Genomic DNA, 20,300 nt, shown 5'->3' on the forward strand with positions numbered 1-20,300 from the left:
CTTGCACATTCTGTGGCAGGCCTGCCACAGTCTAAATCTGTTAAGGCCCATTCCACAAGGAAGGTGGGCTCATCTTGGGCGGCTGCCCGAGGGGTCTCGGCATTACAACTTTGCCGAGCAGCTACGTGGTCGGGGGAGAACACGTTTGTAAAATTCTACAAATTTGATACCCTGACAAAAGAGGACCTGGAGTTCTCTCATTCGGTGCTGCAGAGTCATCCGCACTCTCCCGCCCGTTTGGGAGCTTTGGTATAATCCCCATGGTCCTTTCAGGAACCCCAGCATCCACAAGGACGATAGAGAAAATAAGAATTTACTTACCGATAATTCTATTTCTCGGAGTCCGTAGTGGATGCTGGGCGCCCATCCCAAGTGCGGATTATCTGCAATACTTGTACATAGTTATTGCTAACTAAATCGGGTTATTGTTGTTGTGAGCCATCTTTTCAGAGGCTCCGCTGTTATCATACTGTTAACTGGGTTCAGATCACAGGTTGTACAGTGTGATTGGTGTGGCTGGTATGAGTCTTACCCGGGATTCAAAATTCCTCCCTTATTGTGTACGCTCGTCCGGGCACAGTACCTAACTGGAGTCTGGAGGAGGGTCATAGGGGGAGGAGCCAGTGCACACCACCTGATCGGAAAGCTTTACTTTTTGTGCCCTGTCTCCTGCGGAGCCGCTATCCCCCATGGTCCTTTCAGGAACCCCAGCATCCACTACGGACTCCGAGAAATAGAATTATCGGTAAGTAAATTCTTATTTAACATAATATAAATAAAATACTTATGACACAGAATCTGTGTCATAAGTATCTTCTTTGTATTATTTTAATAATTAATCACAGGGGAGGCACTGCCTCCCCTGCCTCCCCTGACTGCACGTCCCTGGTTTAAAGAGCATATTTATAGTACAAACCATACACTGTTGTAAAGTGGCAAACATTTAAAAGCCAAAATCAACCTGGTTTTCCTTTTAATTGATTGCCACATTAAAACAGGCAGACTCGTTGGAATCACGCTGATGACTACATCTCGCAGGCTATTTAATTGTAAACCGTGTCATGCAATTCATAGTAATTTGAGTAAGTATGTATACTATACAGTTTTAGTATTCACTTTAGGGGGTAAATTTACTAAGATGGGAGTTCTATTTAAGATGGGATGTTGCCCATAGCAACCAATCAGATTCTACTTCTCATTTACCTAGCACCTTCTAAAAGATAATACCTGGAATCTAATTGGTTGCTATGGGCAACATCCCATCTTAAATAGAACTCCCATCTTAGTAAATTTACCCCTAGGATTTGGGCAGGGCAGGGCGCTGGACTGAGAGGGGCACAAGTGAGTGCACGTGCGGCTTTGCTGCGCGCGCCGGAAAAGGGGCGTGACCATGCAAAATAGGGTGTGTGGTCATTTTGTGTAATAAAAGTAGGCGGTTCAGCCCACAGACGTTAAAAATGTAATGCTTGTATCCTAATTCAACAAATGGTTTTAGTGGATTCAGGCCACAACTAATATATCATTTGATGTATATAACAGTCACTGTTCCGGTACCTCAATTTATATAATGATGATGAATTATCCAAACGTCAAATTAATTAAATCAAATACAGACACAGTTTAGCATGTTAACACTTGCAGTTTGTGTTAATGAAATTACACCTGTCATCTGATACCAGACTCCAAGGCATCCCAGCTGACCAGCCAGGGCTGAGGTGATGACTTGGGAAGTATTTCTCTTTCTGCTGCAGGGTACACTGGTCTCCACAGGGAATGACATTGGGGTGTAGAGTAGGATCTTGATACGAGGCACCAACAGGCTCAAATATTTGACTGTTCCCAGAATGCATAGCGCCGCCTCCTCTGTAACCCCGCCTCCGTGCACAGGAGCTCAGTTTTGGAGTTGGTGCCATGCAATAAGCAGGCATACAACAGGGGGGCTGCTCCAGCAGCCTTGAGAAGAAGCTTTTAATGAAAAATGAAGACTTCAAGGGCTGCAGCAGAGACACTGGCTGTGTTAGATGTCAGTCAGACATCTGCTGCAGCTCCATCACCTCCCCCAGCGGCGCTGTATACTCCTGCGCCCTGGTTGCCAGGTACTTACAGCTGTTCTCCTGGATCGCGTGGCCGCACTCAGGAAGGAGGTAAGTGGGTCCCCTCGGTGGGACCCGCTGTAAATCGCGATCCCACGCTGACGGCGGGGGCCGGCCGCGCGCGCTGATGTGGACACTGTGGCAGTACAGGGACCCCACTAGACCACCAGAGCAAGGGCACAGGTCGGTTTCCTCTCATAAACCGGTTTTATAAGCCCAATGTACCCGGTGGTGAAGTCCAGCAGGGGGATAAGGCTTTGACCTGTAGCCCCTCCCCCAGCCCCAAGGCGCCATTTAGAGTAAATGTTCCCACCCTGTAGTTGCATCTTTCCCTCACTCCCTGTCAGCATGTGGGCGCCATTAGGACAAGCTGAGCTGATCCTGGGACTGTTTGGGCAAATCCTCCTCTGTAAAGCTGCCTGCATGTCAGCGCTGTGCATTTTACAGGACACGTAAGTATTCTACATGTCTGCTGACAGTGTTAGTTAAGAAAGAATGCATTCAGTCAGGGTTATATAGTACAAGTACCCTGTGATATACATCCAGTCTTTACTGTGCATTGTTGTATCTACTGAGTGTATAGCTATACTTACTACTACTTTGTATTGCTAGTCCAGTGCAGTTTTATTGCATGTCATAATCTCCGCATTGTGTAATGTGACTGTGTGTGTGCATATAGCTGCTGTGTGACCTCCATTTCGTGTATCTTACTCAGATTGCTATCCCTATAGTCTATAACCTGAGGGGGCTAAGTGCGTCAGGTTTATCATTTAATATAGGTATATCACAAGATATACCCAGTGTGTATTTTTATCTGTGATTTTTTGTCACCATATACCTCTTGAATTCCCTGTTTGTGCTGTTACACTGCACAGGGGGTTCTTGTCAGGTATTGTGCTGCTGATATTGTACTGAGTTGCCCTGCATTGAGCTTTCGGATATGTCAGCTACAAGGGACAACAGAGCTGGGGCTGATCCCACATTGTGTGGTGGTGACGTTGCAAACGCATTTGAGGAAAATATAGCAGCTGAGGGTTCAGGTTCTGGGGGCTTCTTACCCCCCCCCCCCCCCCCCCAGTGGGATCGTAGCAATGGGGGTTCAAAATGACCCGCCTTGGGCTACTTTCTCCACGCTATTGAATACGCCGGTAACTAGATTAACGCCCCCTATGGGACCTCCTGTGCCGGTACTACCGCTTATGGTCCCCGCGGTTAACCCGCCTTGGGCAGATCAACTGTCTGCTCAGTTACAGCAATTGAAACAATCACTCTCTACTCAGAAGTCTAACCCTCGCCCGCCTAAGACCAAGAGGTCCTCTAAGCGGGCTATTACTTCCTCACAATTCACCAACGTCCCAAACACCTAGTCTGATGAAGAAGGCGTTTATACTGACCCCACAGATTCTGATCCTGACGCTTCTGATGGGGAAGTTGTTTCACAGGTGGATGTTCCTGACTAGTTGGAGGCTATCAGGCTCATTCTTCAGATTACTGATGACCCAGAGCCTGATGCTGCCCCTAAGAAACCGGACAGATTTAAACGTCAGAAAGTGGGTAAACAAGTTTTACCTCATTCTGATCATTTAGTTGACATACGTCAGGAGTCCTGGGAAAATCCAGGAAAGAAATTCACGCCTCACAAGAAGACGCTGGCTCACTATCCCCTCGCTGCGGAGCTAAGGAAAAATTGGGAAACACCCCCGCCAGTGGATTCGCAGGTGGTGCGGCTAGTGGTATCCTCGGCTCTGCCTGTAACTACCGTCACATCTTTAAAAGAACCAACGGATAAGCGTGTAGAGGCTTGTTTAAAGGTGACTTACACCTTAACAGGTGGGCACCGGCCCACCATTGCAGCGATATGGGCTGCAGAGGCTATTGAAGCGTGGGCTCAGGAGTTGGAAGCTGAGATGTCTTCCAACGCTTCTGATCATGCTAGACAATGCTTATCGTATATTGTCACAGCTTCTCATTACATTAAAGAGGCGGCTTCTGATGCCAGTATCCTGGCGGCCAAGGCTTCTACTACGTCCATACTGGCTCGCCGGATTCTATGGTTGCGGTCCTGTTCCGTGGAGGTACTCCCTTTTAAGGGAGACATCCTTTTCGGAGAAGACCTCAACAAGATTGTGGCTGACTTAGCTTCTGCTAAAACAGCTTGTCTACCTAGTACTGCTCCTTCGGTACTGAAGGCTAAGAGTACTTCCTTTCGCTCCTTTCGTCCTTCAGGGAAAACAAAGGGTCAGGCGTACCCGAAACAGGCTCACACTTCCAAACCCAATAGGGTCTCTCGATCTACTTCCACAGCGCCCAGATCTTGTTCAGGGCCCCTTGTTCAGGGCCCCTTGTTCAGGGCCCCTGTGTATATCAGGAGTTAGCCCGGTTGGCTTTGACGGCGTGGCTCTTGAAGCTTCCATCTTGAGGACCAAAGGATTTTCTGAGGCGGTCATTCAAACTATGTTTAAGGCCCGGAAACCGGCTTCTGCTCGGATTTACCATAGGGTCTGGAAATTCTTACTTTGCTTGGTGCGCATCTAACAATCATGACGCTTACAAGTTTAGTACGGCCGAACTTTTGGCCTTTCTACAATTGGGCCTGAATTTGGGCCTTCGTCTGGCCTCCATCAAGGTGCATATTTCTGCCTTTTCGGTTTGGTTCCAGAGGAAAATTGCGACGTAACCTGATGTACATACGTTCACTCAGGTTGTGTTGCGGATTCAACCTCCCTGTGTCCCGCCTGTGGCCTTTTGGGACTTGTCGGTGGTTTTGGAGGCCTTGCAAGGGTCTCCGTTTGAGCCTCTTGAATCTGCAGACCTTAAGTGGCTTTCTCTTAAGGCATTGGTTTCCAAACTTTTTTGAATCACTGCGCCCTAGACTATCAGAATTTTATTCACGGCACCCCTAGGCCAAAAATTTCTTATTGAGAAATTTAGAAAGAAATATTACATTAAGTAGATTGCGTTTCTGTGTCATCCTTAGGGTCAGTTATGTGGTGAGGGACAAGATTTGCTTCTGTTTGGCCACATATTGTATGACTGGCAGCCACCAGCACTGGTTTTGCCTATTATATTGACCATGAATAATTTGAATTGGTCCTCGACCACCAACCCAGGGCACCCCTGCAAGTGTCCCGAGGCACCCCAGGGAGCCACGGCACACAGTTTGGGAACCTCTGTCTTAAGGTGTTGTTTCTGCTGGCTATTGCCTCTGCTATAGACGGGTGTCGGATTTAGGTGCCTTATCTTGTAGATCACCATATCTGTATTTCACCGTGATTGCCCGGTTCTTAGAACACGTCCCGGGTATTTACCTAAGGTGTCTTCTTTCCACCTTAATCAGGAGATTGTGGTTCCGGCCTTTGCCTCTCTTGAATTGTCTTCCAAAGAGCGGGCTCTCCGTATCTACGTGAAGAGAACTGCCTCCATCAGGAAGTCGGATTCTCTCTTTCTCTGACGTCCTAGTGGATGCTGGGAACTCCGTAAGGACCATGGGGAATAGCGGCTCCGCAGGAGACTGGGCACAACTAAAGAAAGCTTTAGGACTACCTGGTGTGCACTGGCTCCTCCCTCTATGACCCTCCTCCAGACCTCAGTTAGAATTTTGTGCCCGGCCGAGCTGGATGCACACTAGGGGCTCTCCTGAGCTCTTAGAAAAGAAAAGTTATATTTAGGTTTTTTATTTTCAGTGAGATCTGCTGGCAACAGAATCACTGCTACGAGGGACTTAGGGGAGAGAAGCGGACCTACCTGCTTGCAGCTAGCTTGGGCTTCTTAGGCTACTGGACACCATTAGCTCCAGAGGGATCGAACACAGGCCCAGCCTCGGTCGTCCGGTCCCGGAGCCGCGCCGCCGTCCCCCTTGCAAAGCCAGAAGCAAGAAGATGTTCCTGAAAATCGGCGGCAGGCTTACAAGCAGACCCTAGCCAGATGGATTAGAATGGTGATTGCACATGCTTATGTACAGGCTGGCCTTCCAGCTCCTGCTACCATAAAGGCCCGTTCTACTCGGTCGTTTGGACCTTCTTGGGCGGCCCGCCGTGGTGCGACCCTTGAACAGTTGTGCAAGGCGGCTACGTGGTCCTCAGTGAACACGTTCATAAGGTTTTATGCCTTTGATACTTCAGCCTCCCAGGATGCTTCCTTTGGACACCGGGTTCTTGTGCCCGCTACAGTGCGTCCCCTCCCATAAGGAACTGCTTTAGGACATCTCCAATGTCATTCACTGTGGAGCCCAGTGTACCCCGCAGCAGAAAACGAGATTTATGGTAAGAACTTACCGTTGTTAAATCTCTTTCTGCGAGGTACACTAGGCTCCACGGGGCGCCCGCCCGGACGCACTTAGCTTCTTTGGGTTGGTATGGCATTAGCCGCTGACACTTTCTCCTGTCGTGAGAATGTGGTGTATGTGGCTACTAACAGTTGTCTCTTTTGCCTGCTACTGCATTGGGCTGGTGAACAAAAACTGAGCTCCTGTGCACGGAGGCGGGGTTATAGAGGAGGTGGCGCTATGCATTCTGGGAACAGTCAAAGCTTTGAGCCTGTTGGTGCCTCGGATCAAGATCCTACTCTACACCCCAATGTCATTCCCTGTGGAGCCCAGTGTACCTCGCAGAAAGAGATTTAACAACGGTAAGTTCTTACCATAAATCTCGTTGTATTATTTTCCGCACATAGGGGGTCATTCTGACCCGTTCACACGCAGCGGTTGTTCGCTGCAGTGCGAACAGGTCAGAACTGCGCATGCGTGCCGTTGCCCGGCGACAGATTTTTGCAAATGTATTGAAAATAAAAAACTAAGAAATCACATGTACATAAGTATTCACAGCCTTTGCTTAAAACTTTGTTGATGCACCTGTGGCAGCAATTACAGCCTCAAGTCTTTTTGAATATGATGCCACAGGCTTGGCACACCGATCTTTGGGCAGTTTCACCCATTCCTCTTTGCAGCACCTCTCAAGCTCCATCAGGTTGGATGGGAAGAGTCAGTGCACAACCATTTTCAATCGGATTCAGTCTGGGCTCTGGCTGGGCCACTCAAGGACATCCACAGAGTTGTCCTGAAGCCACTCCTTTGATATCTTGGCTGTGTGTTTAGGGTCGTTGTCCTGCTGAAAGATGAACCATCACCCCAGTCTGAGGTCAAGAGCGCTCTGGAGCAGGTTTTCATCCAGGATGTCTCTGTACATTGCTGCATTCATCTTTCCCTCTATCCTGACTAGTCTCCCAGTTCCTGCCGCTGAAAAACATCCCCACAGCCTGATGCTGCCACCACTATGCTTCACTGTAGGGATGTTAATGACCTGGTGATGAGCTGTGCCTGGTTTCCTCAAAACATGATGCCTGGCATTCATGCCAAAGAGTTCAATCTTTGTCTCATCAGACCAGAGAAGTTTGTTTCTTATGATCTGAGAGTCCTTCAGGTGGATTTTGGCAAACTCCAGGCGGGCTGTCATGTGCTTTTAGTAAGGTGTGGCTTCCGTCTGGTTACTCTATTGGTGGATTGCTGCAGAGATGGTTGTCCTTCTGGAAGGTTCTCCTATCTCCACAGAGGAATGCTGTAGCTCTGACAGTGACCATTGGGTTCTTGGTCACCTCCCTGACTAGGGCCCTTCTCCCCTTCCCCAGATTTGTGCCTCGAGACAATCCTGTCTCGGAGGTCTACAGACAATTCCTTTGACTTCATGCTTGGTTTGTGCATAGACATGCGCTGTCAAGTGTGGGACCTGTCCAAATCATGTAAAATAAACTGAATTTACCACAGGTGGACTCCAATTAAGCCGTAGGAACATTTCAAGGATGATCAGTGGAAACAGGATGCACCTGAGCTCATTTTTGAGCTTCATGGCAAAAGCTGTGAATACTTATGTACATGTGATTTTGGAATAAGGCTGTAACATAACAAAATGTGTAAAAAGTAAAGCGCTGTGAATACTTTCCGGATGCACTGTATATAAATATATGCATCATAAAAAAACTAGTATGTGAAAATAAGTGCGCATTTAATCTCTTTTAATCCATACACAGGAGATGGCACGGCCAGTGCTCCAACCTCTCCGTATACATCCTACTGTTCCCGAGACGTTCACTGTACTTGAGCAACGGTTGCGTATGGCAGAGGAACAAGCAGAAACACTAATCATTGACCTTGAGGCACTGGGTGTTACTTGTCACAGGTGAGAACTTAATGAGTTAGTGTAATTTATTCGGTGGCTATACACATGATCCAGGTTTTTCAGATTTTTAAAGTCTTTTACCCAAATAAAATGGAACAACATGGGTGGTCATTCCGAGTTGATCACTCATTAGCTGTTTTCTCTAACGTCCTAGTGGATGCTGGGGACTCCGTCAGGACCATGGGGATTAGCGGCTCCGCAGGAGACAGGGCACAAAAATAAAGGTTTAGGATCAGGTGGTGTGCACTGGCTCCTCCCCCTATGACCCTCCTCCAAGCCTCAGTTAGGTTTTTGTGCCCGTCCGAGCAGGGTGCAATCTAGGTGGCTCTCCTAAAGAGCTGCTTAGAAAAAGTTTTTAGGTTTTTTATTTTCAGTGAGTCCTGCTGGCAACAGGCTCACTGCATCAAGGGACTTAGGGGAGAGAAGTGAACTCACCTGCGTGCAGGATGGATTGGCTTCTTAGGCTACTGGACACCATTAGCTCCAGAGGGATCGAACACAGGCCCAGCCATGGAGTCCGGTCCCGGAGCCGCGCCGCCGACCCCCCTTGCAGATGCCGAAGATTGAAGAGGTCCAGAAACAGGCGGCAGAAGACTTTTCAGTCTTCATGAGGTAGCGCACAGCACTGCAGCTGTGCGCCATTGTTGTCAGCACACTTCACACAGCGGTCACTGAGGGTGCAGGGCGCTGGGGGGGGCGCCCTGGGCAGCAATGTATAATACCTTTTTTATGGCTAAAAATACATCACATATAGCCCTTGAGGCTATATGGATGTATTTAACCCCTGCCAGATCTCACAAACTCCGGGAGAAGAGCCCGCCGAAATAGGGGGCGGGGCTTATTCTCCTCAGCACACAGCGCCATTTTCCTGCTCAGCTCCGCTGTGAGGAAGGCTCCCAGGACTCTCCCCTGCACTGCACTACAGAAACAGGGTAAAACAGAGAGGGGGGGCACTTTTTTGGCGATATTACTATATTAAGCTGCTATAAGGATACAACACTTATATAGGGTTGTTCCCATATATATTATAGCGCTTGGGTGTGTGCTGGCAAACTCTCCCTCTGTCTCCCCAAAGGGCTAGTGGGGTCCTGTCTTCAATAGAGCATTCCCTGTGTGTCTGCTGTGTGTCGGTACGCGTGTGTCGACATGTATGAGGACGATGTTGGTGTGGAGGCAGAGCAATTGCCGGTAATGGTGATGTCACCCCCCAGGGAGTCGACACCGGAATGGATGGCTTTGTTTATGGAATTACGTGATAATGTCAGCACATTACAAAAATCAGTTGACGACATGAGACGGCCGGCAAACCAGTTAGTACCTGCCTAGGCGTCTCAGACACCGTCAGGGGCTGTAAAACGCCCTTTACCTCAGTCGGTCGACACAGACCCAGACACGGACACTGAATCTAGTGTCGACGGTGAAGAAACAAACGTATTTTCCAGTAGGGCCACACGTTATATGATCACGGCAATGAAGGAGACTTTACATATCTCTGATACTGCAAGTACCACAAAAAGGGGTATTATGTGGGGTGTGAAAAAACTACCTGTAGTTTTTCCTGAATCAGAGGAATTAAATGATGTATGTGATGAAGCGTGGGTTAACCCAGATAGAAAAGTGCTAATTTCAAAAAAGTTATTGGCATTATACCCTTTCCCGCCAGAGGTTAGGGCGCGCTGGGAAACACCCCCTAGGGTGGATAAGGCGCTCACACGCTTATCAAAACAAGTGGCGTTACCGTCTCCTGATACGGCCGCCCTCAAGGATCCAGCTGATAGGAGGCTGGAAACTACCTTAAAAAGTATATACACACATACTGGTGTTATACTGCGACCAGCCATCGCCTCAGCCTGGATGTGCAGTGCTGGGGTGGTCTGGTCGGATTCCCTGACTGAAAATATTGATACCCTGGATAGGGACAGTATTTTATTGACTTTAGAGCAATTAAAGGATGCTTTTCTTTATATGCGAGATGCTCAGAGGGATATTTGCACTCTGGCATCGAGAGTAAGTGCGATGTCCATATCTGCCAGAAGAAGTTTATGGACGCGACAGTGGTCAGGTGATGCGGATTCCAAACGGCATATGGAAGTATTGCCGTATAAAGGGGAGGAATTATTTGGCGTCGGTCTATCGGATCTGGTAACCACGGCAACTGCCGGAAAATCCACCTTTTTACCTCAGACCCCCTCCCAACAGAAAAAGACACCGTCTTTTCAGCCGCAGTCCTTTCGGTCCTATAAGAACAAGCGGGCAAAAGGACAGTCATATCTGCCCCGAGGCAGAGGAAAGGGTAAGAGAGGGCAGCAAGCAGCTCCTTCCCAGGAACAGAAGCCCGCCCCGGGTTCTGCAAAGCCCTCAGCATGACGCTGGGGCTTTACAAGCGGACTCAGGAGCGGTGGGGGGTCGACTCAAGAATTTCAGCGCGCAGTGGGCTTGCTCACAGGTGGACCCCTGGATCCTGCAGGTAGTATCTCAGGGTTACAGGTTGGAATTCGAGAAGTCTCCCCCTCGCCGGTTCCTAAAGTCTGCTTTGCCAACGTCTCCCTCAGACAGGGCGACGGTATTGGAAGCCATTCACAAGCTGTTTTCTCAGCAGGTGATAGTCAAGGTACCCCTCCTACAACAGGAAAAGGGGTATTACTCCACACTAATTGTGGTACCGAAGCCGGACGGCTCGGTAAGACCTATTCTAAATCTGAAATCTTTGAACCTGTACATACAAAAATTCAAGTTCAAGATGGAGTCACTCAGAGCAGTGATAGCGAATCTGGAAGAAGGGGACTTTATGGTGTCCCTGGACATAAAAGATGCTTATCTGCATGTCCCAATTTGCCCTTCACATCAAGGGTACCTCAGGTTCGTGGTGCAAAACTGTCATTATCAGTTTCAGACGCTGCCGTTTGGATTGTCCACGGCACCTCGGGTCTTTACCAAGGTAATGGCCGAAATGATGATTCTTCTGCGAAGAAGAGGCGTATTAATTATCCCTTACTTGGACGTTCTCCTGATAAGGGCAAGGTCCAGAGAACAGCTGGAGGACGGAGTAGCACTAACCCAAGTAGTGCTGCAACAACACGGGTGGATTCTGAATTTTCCAAAATCTCAGTTGACCCCGACAACACGTCTGCTGTTCCTGGGAATGATTCTGGACACGGTTCAGAAAAAGGTGTTTCTTCCGGAGGAGAAAGCCAAGGAGTTATCCGAACTTGTCAGGAACCTCCTAAAACCAGGAAAAGTGTCTGTGCATCAATGCACAAGAGTCCTGGGAAAGATGGTGGCTTCTTACGAAGCGATTCCATTCGGCAGATTCCACGCACGAACTTTTCAGTGGGATCTGCTGGACAAATGGTCCGGATCGCATCTGCAGATGCATCAGCGGATAACCTTATCGCCACGGACAAGGGTGTCTCTTCTGTGGTGGTTGCAGAGTGCTCATCTGTTAGAGGGACGCAGATTCGGCATACAGGACTGGGTCCTGGTGACCACGGATGCCAGTCTGAGAGGCTGGGGAGCGGTCACACAGGGAAGAAACTTCCAGGGAGTATGGTCAAACCTGGAGATATCTCTTCACATAAATATACTGGAGCTAAGAGCGATTTACAATGCTCTAAGCCTGGCAAAACCCCTGCTTCAGGGTCAGCCGGTGTTGATCCAGTCGGACAAGATCACGGCAGTCGCCCACGTAAACAGACAGGGCGGCACAAGAAGCAGAAGAGCAATGGCAGAAGCTGCAAGGATTCTTCGCTGGGCGGAAGATCATGTGATAGCACTGTCAGCAGTGTTCATTCCGGGAGTGGACAACTGGGAAGCAGACTTCCTCAGCAGACACGATCTACACCCGGGAGAGTGGGGACTTCATCCAGAAGTCTTCCACATGATTGTGAACCGTTGGGAAAAACCAAAGGTGGACATGATGGCGTCTCGCCTCAACAAAAAACTGGACAGGTATTGCGCCAGGTCAAGAGACCCTCAGGCAATAGCTGTGGACGCTCTGGTAACGCCGTGGGTGTTCCAGTCAGTGTATGTGTTTCCTCCTCTGCCTCTCATACAAAAAGTACTGAGAATCATACGGCAAAGGGGAGTAAGAACGATACTCGTGGCTCCGGATTGGCCAAGAAGAACTTGGTACCCGGAACTTCAGGAGATGCTCACGGAAGATCCGTGGCCTCTACCTCTAAGACGGGACCTGCTTCAGCAGGGACCGTGTCTATTCCAAGACTTACCGCGGCTGCGTTTGACGGCATGGCGGTTGAACGCCAAATTCTAAGGGAAAAAGGCATTCCGGAAGAGGTCATTCCTACACTGGTAAAAGCCAGGAAGGAGGTGACTGCACAACATTATCACCGCATTTGGAGAAAATATGTTGCGTGGTGTGAGGCCAGGAAGGCCCCCACGGAGGAATTTCAATTGGGTCGATTCCTACATTTCCTGCAAACAGGATTGTCTATGGGCCTCAAGTTGGGGTCCATTAAGGTTCAAATTTCGGCCCTGTCGATTTTCTTCCAAAAAGAATTGGCTTCAGTTCCTGAAGTCCAGACTTTTGTAAAAGGAGTACTACATATACAGCCCCCGGTTGTGCCCCCAGTGGCTCCGTGGGACCCTAATGTAGTTTTGGATTTTCTCAAATCCCATTGGTTTGAGCCACTCAAAACGGCGGATTTGAAATATCTTACATGGAAGGTAACCATGCTACTGGCCCTGGCTTCAGCCAGGAGAGTGTCAGAATTGGCGGCTTTATCGTATAAAAGCCCATATCTGATTTTCCATTCAGACAGGGCAGAACTGCGGACGCGTCCTCATTTTCTGCCTAAGGTGGTGTCAGCGTTTCACCTGAACCAGCCTATTGTAGTGCCTGCGGCTACTAGCGATTTGGAGGATTCCAAGTTGCTGGACGTTGTCAGGGCATTGAAAATATATATTTCAAGGACGGCTGGAGTCAGAAAATCTGACTCGCTGTTTATACTGTATGCACCCAACAAGCTGGGTGCTCCTGCTTCTAAGCAGACGATTGCTCGTTGGATTTGTAGCACAATTCAACTTGCACATTCTGTGGCAGGCCTGCCACAGCCTAAATCTGTCAAGGCCCATTCCACAAGGAAGGTGGGCTCATCCTGGGCGGCTGCCCGAGGGGTCTCGGCATTACAACTCTGCCGAGCAGCTACGTGGTCGGGGGAGAACACGTTTGTAAAATTCTACAAATTTGATACCCTGGCTAAAGAGGACCTGGAGTTCTCTCATTCGGTGCTGCAGAGTCATCCGCACTCTCCCGCCCGTTTGGGAGCTTTGGTATAATCCCCATGGTCCTGACGGAGTCCCCAGCATCCACTAGGACGTTAGAGAAAATAAGATTTTACTTACCGATAAATCTATTTCTCGTAGTCCGTAGTGGATGCTGGGCGCCCATCCCAAGTGCGGATTGTCTGCAATACTTGTACATAGTTATTGTTACAAAAAAATCGGGTTGTTCTTGTTGTGAGCCGTCTGTTCAGAGGCTCCTACGTTGTCATACTGTTAACTGGGTTCAGATCACAAGTTGTATGGTGTGATTGGTGTGGCTGGTATGAGTCTTACCCGGGATTCAATATCCTTCCTTATTGTGTACGCTCGTCCGGACACAGTATCCTAACTGAGGCTTGGAGGAGGGTCATAGGGGGAGGAGCCAGTGCACACCACCTGATCCTAAACCTTTATTTTTGTGCCCTGTCTCCTGCGGAGCCGCTAGTCCCCATGGTCCTGACGGAGTCCCCAGCATCCACTACGGACTACGAGAAATAGATTTATCGGTAAGTAAAATCTTATTTTTAGCAGCCATGCGAACGCATAGTCGCCGCCCACAGGGGAGTGTATTTTAGCTGTGCAAGTGTGCGAACGCTTGTGCAGCCGAGCAGTACAAAAACAGTTTGTGCAGTTTCTGAGTAGATCTGAACTTACTCAGCCGCTGCGATCACTTAAGCCTGTCCGGTCCCGGTCTTGACGTCAGACACCCGCCCTGCAAACGCTTGGACACGCCTGCGTTTTTCCAAACACTCCGAGAAAACGGTCAGTTGACACCCACAAACGCCTTCTTCCTGTCAGTCTCCTTGCGATCGGCTGTGCGAAAGGATTCTTCGTACAATCCATCGCCCAGACACGATCCGCTTTGTACCCGTGCAACGCTCCTGTGTATTGCGGTGCATACGCATGCGCAGTAGTGACCTGATCGCTGCTCTGCGAAAAGCTTCAGTGTGCGATCAGGTCGAAATGACCCCCATGTTCTGTGTTTAGATCAGTCTATTGAAATGATGGTTTCTAAGGTTATGGAAAAACTCTGGTGTTAAGCAGATTAATGCATGTTAAAGAGAACATATAGTATATCTAGTGTTCCTTCTAGAATTTGTGTCAGGCAGGATGCAGATGCGGCGGGGGCACTAAGTGGGCATGGTTGAAAAGGGGCATGGGAGGGGTGATGCAGTCCCCTTAACATCACTAAAGGGGGTAAGCCTCCGTCGTCGTTGTCACTATGGGCATACCTCCCACTTTTGCGCAGCGTAGCCCCGCCGAGAAAGGCGACGTGGCCTCAGGAAAGGGGCATGGCTTTGTGGTAGTGCCACGATTGCGAGCCACGCCCCCAATTTCATCACTGAGTGGGCATGCCCAGCGCTCTGTGAGCTATTGGCATGCCCTCTCCCTCTGTCTCCCCGTGAATAGACGTTGTGCGCCGCTGCTGCGAGTGCAGGAGCCTCCCAACTGCCCCCCCACACACACACAGCGGGACACTGCGGGCCGTGGGTGGGACATTCCCGCATTCCCAAAAATACGGGACTGTCCCGCGAAAAGCGGGAAAGTTGGGAGGTATGCTATGGGTGTGTGCCCAGCATCTACAGATGTGCTGGGCTTCCCCCAAGCTCTCCCTTTAACATGAATAGATGCCGTGCATGTGCACATAGCATCTATTTGCGCTGCAGTGTAGCCGCCGGCTGCTAAAGGCTCAGGGCGCACTTTGCCCTTTAAAAATCTCCTGCACAAGGAAATAGATGATGGGCTGTTTTGTGAGTACATGTATAAATCATTCATGACGCTTTCAGACACGTGACCTGGGAATTTGCTAGGTCTAGCAAGCCGGAAAATTCCTGGGTCTCAGCTCCGTGACCTGGGAGCAGTGAAGTCCCGGTCATTTGCTTTCATGCGCACAAAATTCCTGGGCTGATACATGTTTATGTGTAAAAACCCGGGATATTCGTGCTAGTGTGAAAGGGGTATTGGTGAAATCAGTGAAATTAAGTCTGGTTGTGGCAGTATGTATTTTAAATTTACAGCGGTTCATATCAAAATGTATCATATCAATCTATCTGTTCATCGCATATATGATTGATCAGTTGCTAATTGTAGCGAGACAAGTAATACTGTGTAATATAATCGTTTATACCGCTGATCCCTGCAAAAGAGGAGTCACTGTTATAACTGCTACTCGGTACAGGATGAGATTCAATTGCCACTCCCTCCCTCCCTCCCTCCCTCCCTCCCTCCCTCCCGTGATCACGGTGCCGGCAGCTATTCAATTGTTGTTGTCAGCATTTCAGCTCTGTAACCCCGGGGGGCGCCCAAATGGGACTTTCTCTAACGTCCTAGTAGATGCTGGGGACTCCGTAAGGACCATGGGGAATAGACGGGCTCCGCAGGAGACATGGGCACTTTAAGAAAGAATATAGATTCTGGTGTGCTCTGGCTCCTCCCTCTATGTCCCTCTTCCAGACCTCAGTTAGTTTGAATCTGTGCCCAGACGAGCTGGGTGTTGTTCAGTGAGCTCTCCTGAGCTTGCTGTAAGAAAGTATTTTGTTAGATTTTTTTTATTTTCAGGGAGCTCTGCTGGCAACAGACTCCCTGCATCGTGGGACTGAGGGGAGAGAAGCAGCCCTGCTCTCTGAAGATAGGTCCTGCTTCTTAGGCTACTGGACACAATTAGCTCCAGAGGGATCGTACACAGGATCTCACCTTCGTCGTCCGATCCCAGAGCCGCGCCGCCGTCCCCCTCGCAGAGCCGGAAGACAGAAGCCGGGTGAGCATAAGAAGCAAGAAGACTACGAAATCGGCGGCAGAAGACTCCAGTCTTCACTGAGGTAGCGCACAGCACTGCAGCTGTGCGCCATTGCTCCCACACACACCTTACATACTCCGGTCACTGTAAGGGTGCAGGGCACAGGGGGGGGGGGCGCCCTGGGCAGCAATTGGGACCTCGTTGGCAAAAGTTTAGCATATCTACAGTTGGGCACTGTATATATGTATGAGCCCCCGCCAAGAAAATGTATATTTAAGCGGGACAGAAGCCCGCCGTCGAGGGGGCGGGGCTTCTTCCTCAGCACTCGCCTGCGCCATGTTTTTTCTCCACAGCACCGCTGAAAGGAAGCTCCCCAGCCTCTCCCCTGCAGATACACGGTAGAAGAGGGTAAAAAGAGAGGGGGGGGGGCACATAATTAGGCGCAAAAATCAATATAAACAGCAGCTACTGGGTTAACATTAAGTTACTGTGTTATTCCTGGGTTAATAGCGCTGGGGTGTGTGCTGGCATACTCTCTCTCTGTCTCTCCAAAGGGCCTTGTGGGGGAATTGTCTTCAGATGAGCATTCCCTGAGTGTGTGGTGTGTCGGTACGTGTGTGTCGACATGTCTGAGGTAAAAGGCTCCCCTAAGGAGGAGATGGAGCAAATATGTGTGTGAGGGGTGTCTCCGTCGACAACGCCGACACCTGTTTGGATATGTGTAATTAAGTGCTAAGGTGAATTTATTGCACAAAAGATTAGAGAACAGACAGGGAATCTACCCATGTCTGTCCCGATGTCGCAGAGACCTTCAGAGTCTCTCAATGCTCACTATCCAAAATAATAGACACTGATATCGACACAGGGTCTGACTCCAGTGTCGACTACGATAATGCAAAGTTACAGCCAAAAGGGCAGGAAAGTATTCAATATATGATTATTGTAATAAAAGATGATTTGCATATCACTGATGACTCATCTGTCCCTGACACAAGGGTACATATGTTTAAGGGGAAGAAAGCTGAGGTAAATTTCCCTCCTCTCATGATGAAAAAGAGCGGGAATCTCCAGACAAGAGACTGCAGTTTCCCACAAAGAATTCTCAGGGAGTACCCTTTCCCTACTAGGGCCAGGATGCGATGGGAATCTTCCCCTAGGGTGTCACGTTTGCCCAAAAGGTAGCCATGACTTAACAGCTATCCTCAGGGATCCTGCAGATAGCGTGCACATTCTGGTACACTACTCAGACCGGCGATTGTGTCAGCATGGGTTTATAGCGCTGTAGCAGCGTGGACAGGTACCTTATCAGCAGAGATTGAGACCCTAGTATGTATAATTATATATATATATATATATATATATATATATATATATATATTATAAGGTCCAGAAAAGAACGGCACTGGAGACGGTCACATGCAGTGAAAAAAGATGTATTTTAAACAGGCTACAGCTGTTTCAGGGCTTCTGCCCTTTCCTCAGGCCAAATACATAAGAAGACAAACACACATAGATCACTTACCCCATTAAATACCCACGAGAGCACACCCGCCGCCGCGTCTCCTCCACGCCGTCCTGCTTCCGGGTATAGAGCCGCCAGGTCATTTCCGCCCAGCACGTAGCTCGTCGCCATGGTAACCCGGCGCTTGCTAGTCACTCAGGCGCAGCCGCTCTGACTCGGAAAGCCACAGACCGCTCCCCCTCGTAATCAGGCACTGGATGGATGCAGACTTCAAGGGTGCTCCCTATGTAAAAGATATAAACACAGACATTAAACCATAGTGCAAAATAAAAACAGTAAAAGCATGCATTATTTACGTGACACTTTCTAAGTATATATATAATATAATATATATATATATATATTAAAGATGCTGTCTTAAGATATATATATATATATTAAACATGCCCAAAGAGACATTAGTCTACTGGGTTCTAGAGTCAATGCTATGTCGATTTCTGCTTGACGTGTCCTGTAGAATATGCAATGGACAGGTGATGCCGACTTAAGAGGCATATGGAAGGCTGAGGATTGTGTGGAGAAGGGATCTCGGACCTGGTCTCCACAGCTATAGCTGGTAATTCTGATCTTTTGCCTTATATTCCTGCACAGCCTAGGAAAGCACGACATTATCAAATGCAGCCTTTCGAACACAAAGAAACAAGAAAGTCCGAGGTGCGTCCTTTCTTACCAGAGGCAGGGGCAGAGGAAAGAAGCTGCACAACACAGCTAGTTCCCAGGAACAGAAGTCCTCCCCGGCCTCTACAAAATCCACCGCATGTCGCTGGGGCTCCACAGGCGGAGCTAGACCCGGTGGGGGCACGTCTTCGTAATTTCAGCCACAAGTGGGTTCACTCCCTGTTGGATCCCTGGGCAATAGATATTGTGTCTCAGGGATACAAGCTGGACTCCGAGGAGATGCCCCCTCACCGACGGCCCTGCCGGCTTCCCCCCACGAGAGGGAAATAGTGTTAACTGCAATTCACAAATTGTATCTTCAACAGGTGGTGGTCAAGGTTCTCCTCCTTCAACAAGGAGGGTTTATTATTCGACCATGTTGCAGTCCCGAAACCGGACGGTTCGGTCAGACCCATATTGAATTTAAAATCCCTGAACATATACCTGAAAAGGTTCAAGTTCAAGATGGAATCGCTAAGAGCGGTCATCGCAAGCCTGAAAGGGGGAGATTTTATGGTGTCTCTGGACATAAAGGATGCATACCTTCATGTCCCCATTTATCCACCTCATCAGGCGTACCTCAGATTTGCGGTACAGGATTGTCATTACCAATTTCAGACGTTGCCGTTTGGTCTCTCCACGGCCCCGAGAATATTCACCAAGGTAATGGCGGAAATGATGGTGCTCCTGCGGAAGCAAGGTGTCACAATTATCCCGAACTTGGACAATCTCCTCATAAAAGCGAGATCAAGAGAGCAGTTGCTGAACAGCGTATCACTTTCTCTGGAAGTGTAACGGCAACACGGCTGGATTCTATATATTCCAAAGTCGCAGGTGGTTCCTACGGCTCATCTGCCTTTCCTAAGCATGATCCTAGACACAGAAAAGGGTTTATCTCCCGATAGAGAGAGCTCAGGAGCTCATGACACTGGTCAGGAATCTATTAAAACCAAAACAGGTGTCAGTGCATCACTGCACTCGAGTCCTGGGAAGGATGGTGGCATCATACGAGGCCATTCCCTTCGGCAGGTTCCATGCGAGGACCTTCCAATGGGACTTAATGGACAAGTGGTCCGGATCACAACTTCAGATGCATCGGTTAATCACCCTGTCCCCCAGGGCAAGGGTGTCACTCCTGTGGTGTCTGCAGAGTTCTCACCTTCTAGAGGGACGCAGTTTCGGAATTCAGGACTGGGTCCTGGTGACCACGGACGCTAGCCTCCGAGGGTGGGGAGCAGTCACACAGGGAAGAAATTTCCAAGGTCTGTGGTCAAGTCAAGAGGCTTGCCTTCACATCAACATCCTGGAACTAAGGGCCGTATACAACGCCTTCGCGACCAACCGGTTCTGATTCAGTCAGACAACATCACCGCAGTGGCTCAGGTGAACCGCCAAGGCGGCACAAGGAGCAGAGTGGCGATGGCAGAAGCTACCAGAATTCTTCGCTGGGCGGAGAATCACGTAAGCGCTCTGTCAGCAGTGTTCATCACGGGAGTGGACAACTGGGAAGCAGACTTCCTCAGCAGACATGACCTCCACCCGGGAGAGTGGGGACTTCATCAGGAAGTCTTCATACAGATCACATATCGGTGGGAACTGCCACAGGTGGACATGATGGCATCCCGCCTCAACAAAAAACGACAGAGGTATTGCGCCAGGTCAAGAGACCCTCAAGCAATAGCGGTAGACGCCCTGGTAACACCGTGGGTGTTCCAGTCGGTCTATGTATTTCCTCCTCTTTCTCTCATTCCCAAGGTGCTGAGGATAATAAGGAAAGGAGGAGTGAGAACAATCCTCATTGTTCCAGATTGGCCACGAAGGACCTGGTATCCAGATCTGCA

General features: G+C 49.2%; 1 protein-coding gene across 6 annotated transcripts in view; it reads left to right on the forward strand.

Moving 5' to 3' along the window:
• Positions 1 to 20,300, forward strand: part of CCDC150 (coiled-coil domain containing 150) — a 389,117-nt gene that overhangs the window by 8,023 nt on the left and 360,794 nt on the right. For all 6 annotated transcript variants that reach the window (XM_063916595.1, XM_063916594.1, XM_063916598.1 and 3 more), the window contains exon 2: positions 8,115 to 8,263. In XM_063916595.1, the coding sequence (XP_063772665.1) occupies positions 8,118 to 8,263 (146 nt within the window). In that variant the 5' untranslated portion in view covers positions 8,115 to 8,117. The remainder of the gene's footprint in view (positions 1 to 8,114; positions 8,264 to 20,300) is intronic.

Source organism: Pseudophryne corroboree, chromosome 4 (genome assembly GCF_028390025.1).
Source record: "Pseudophryne corroboree isolate aPseCor3 chromosome 4, aPseCor3.hap2, whole genome shotgun sequence".
Taxonomy (NCBI): Eukaryota; Metazoa; Chordata; class Amphibia; order Anura; family Myobatrachidae; genus Pseudophryne; species Pseudophryne corroboree.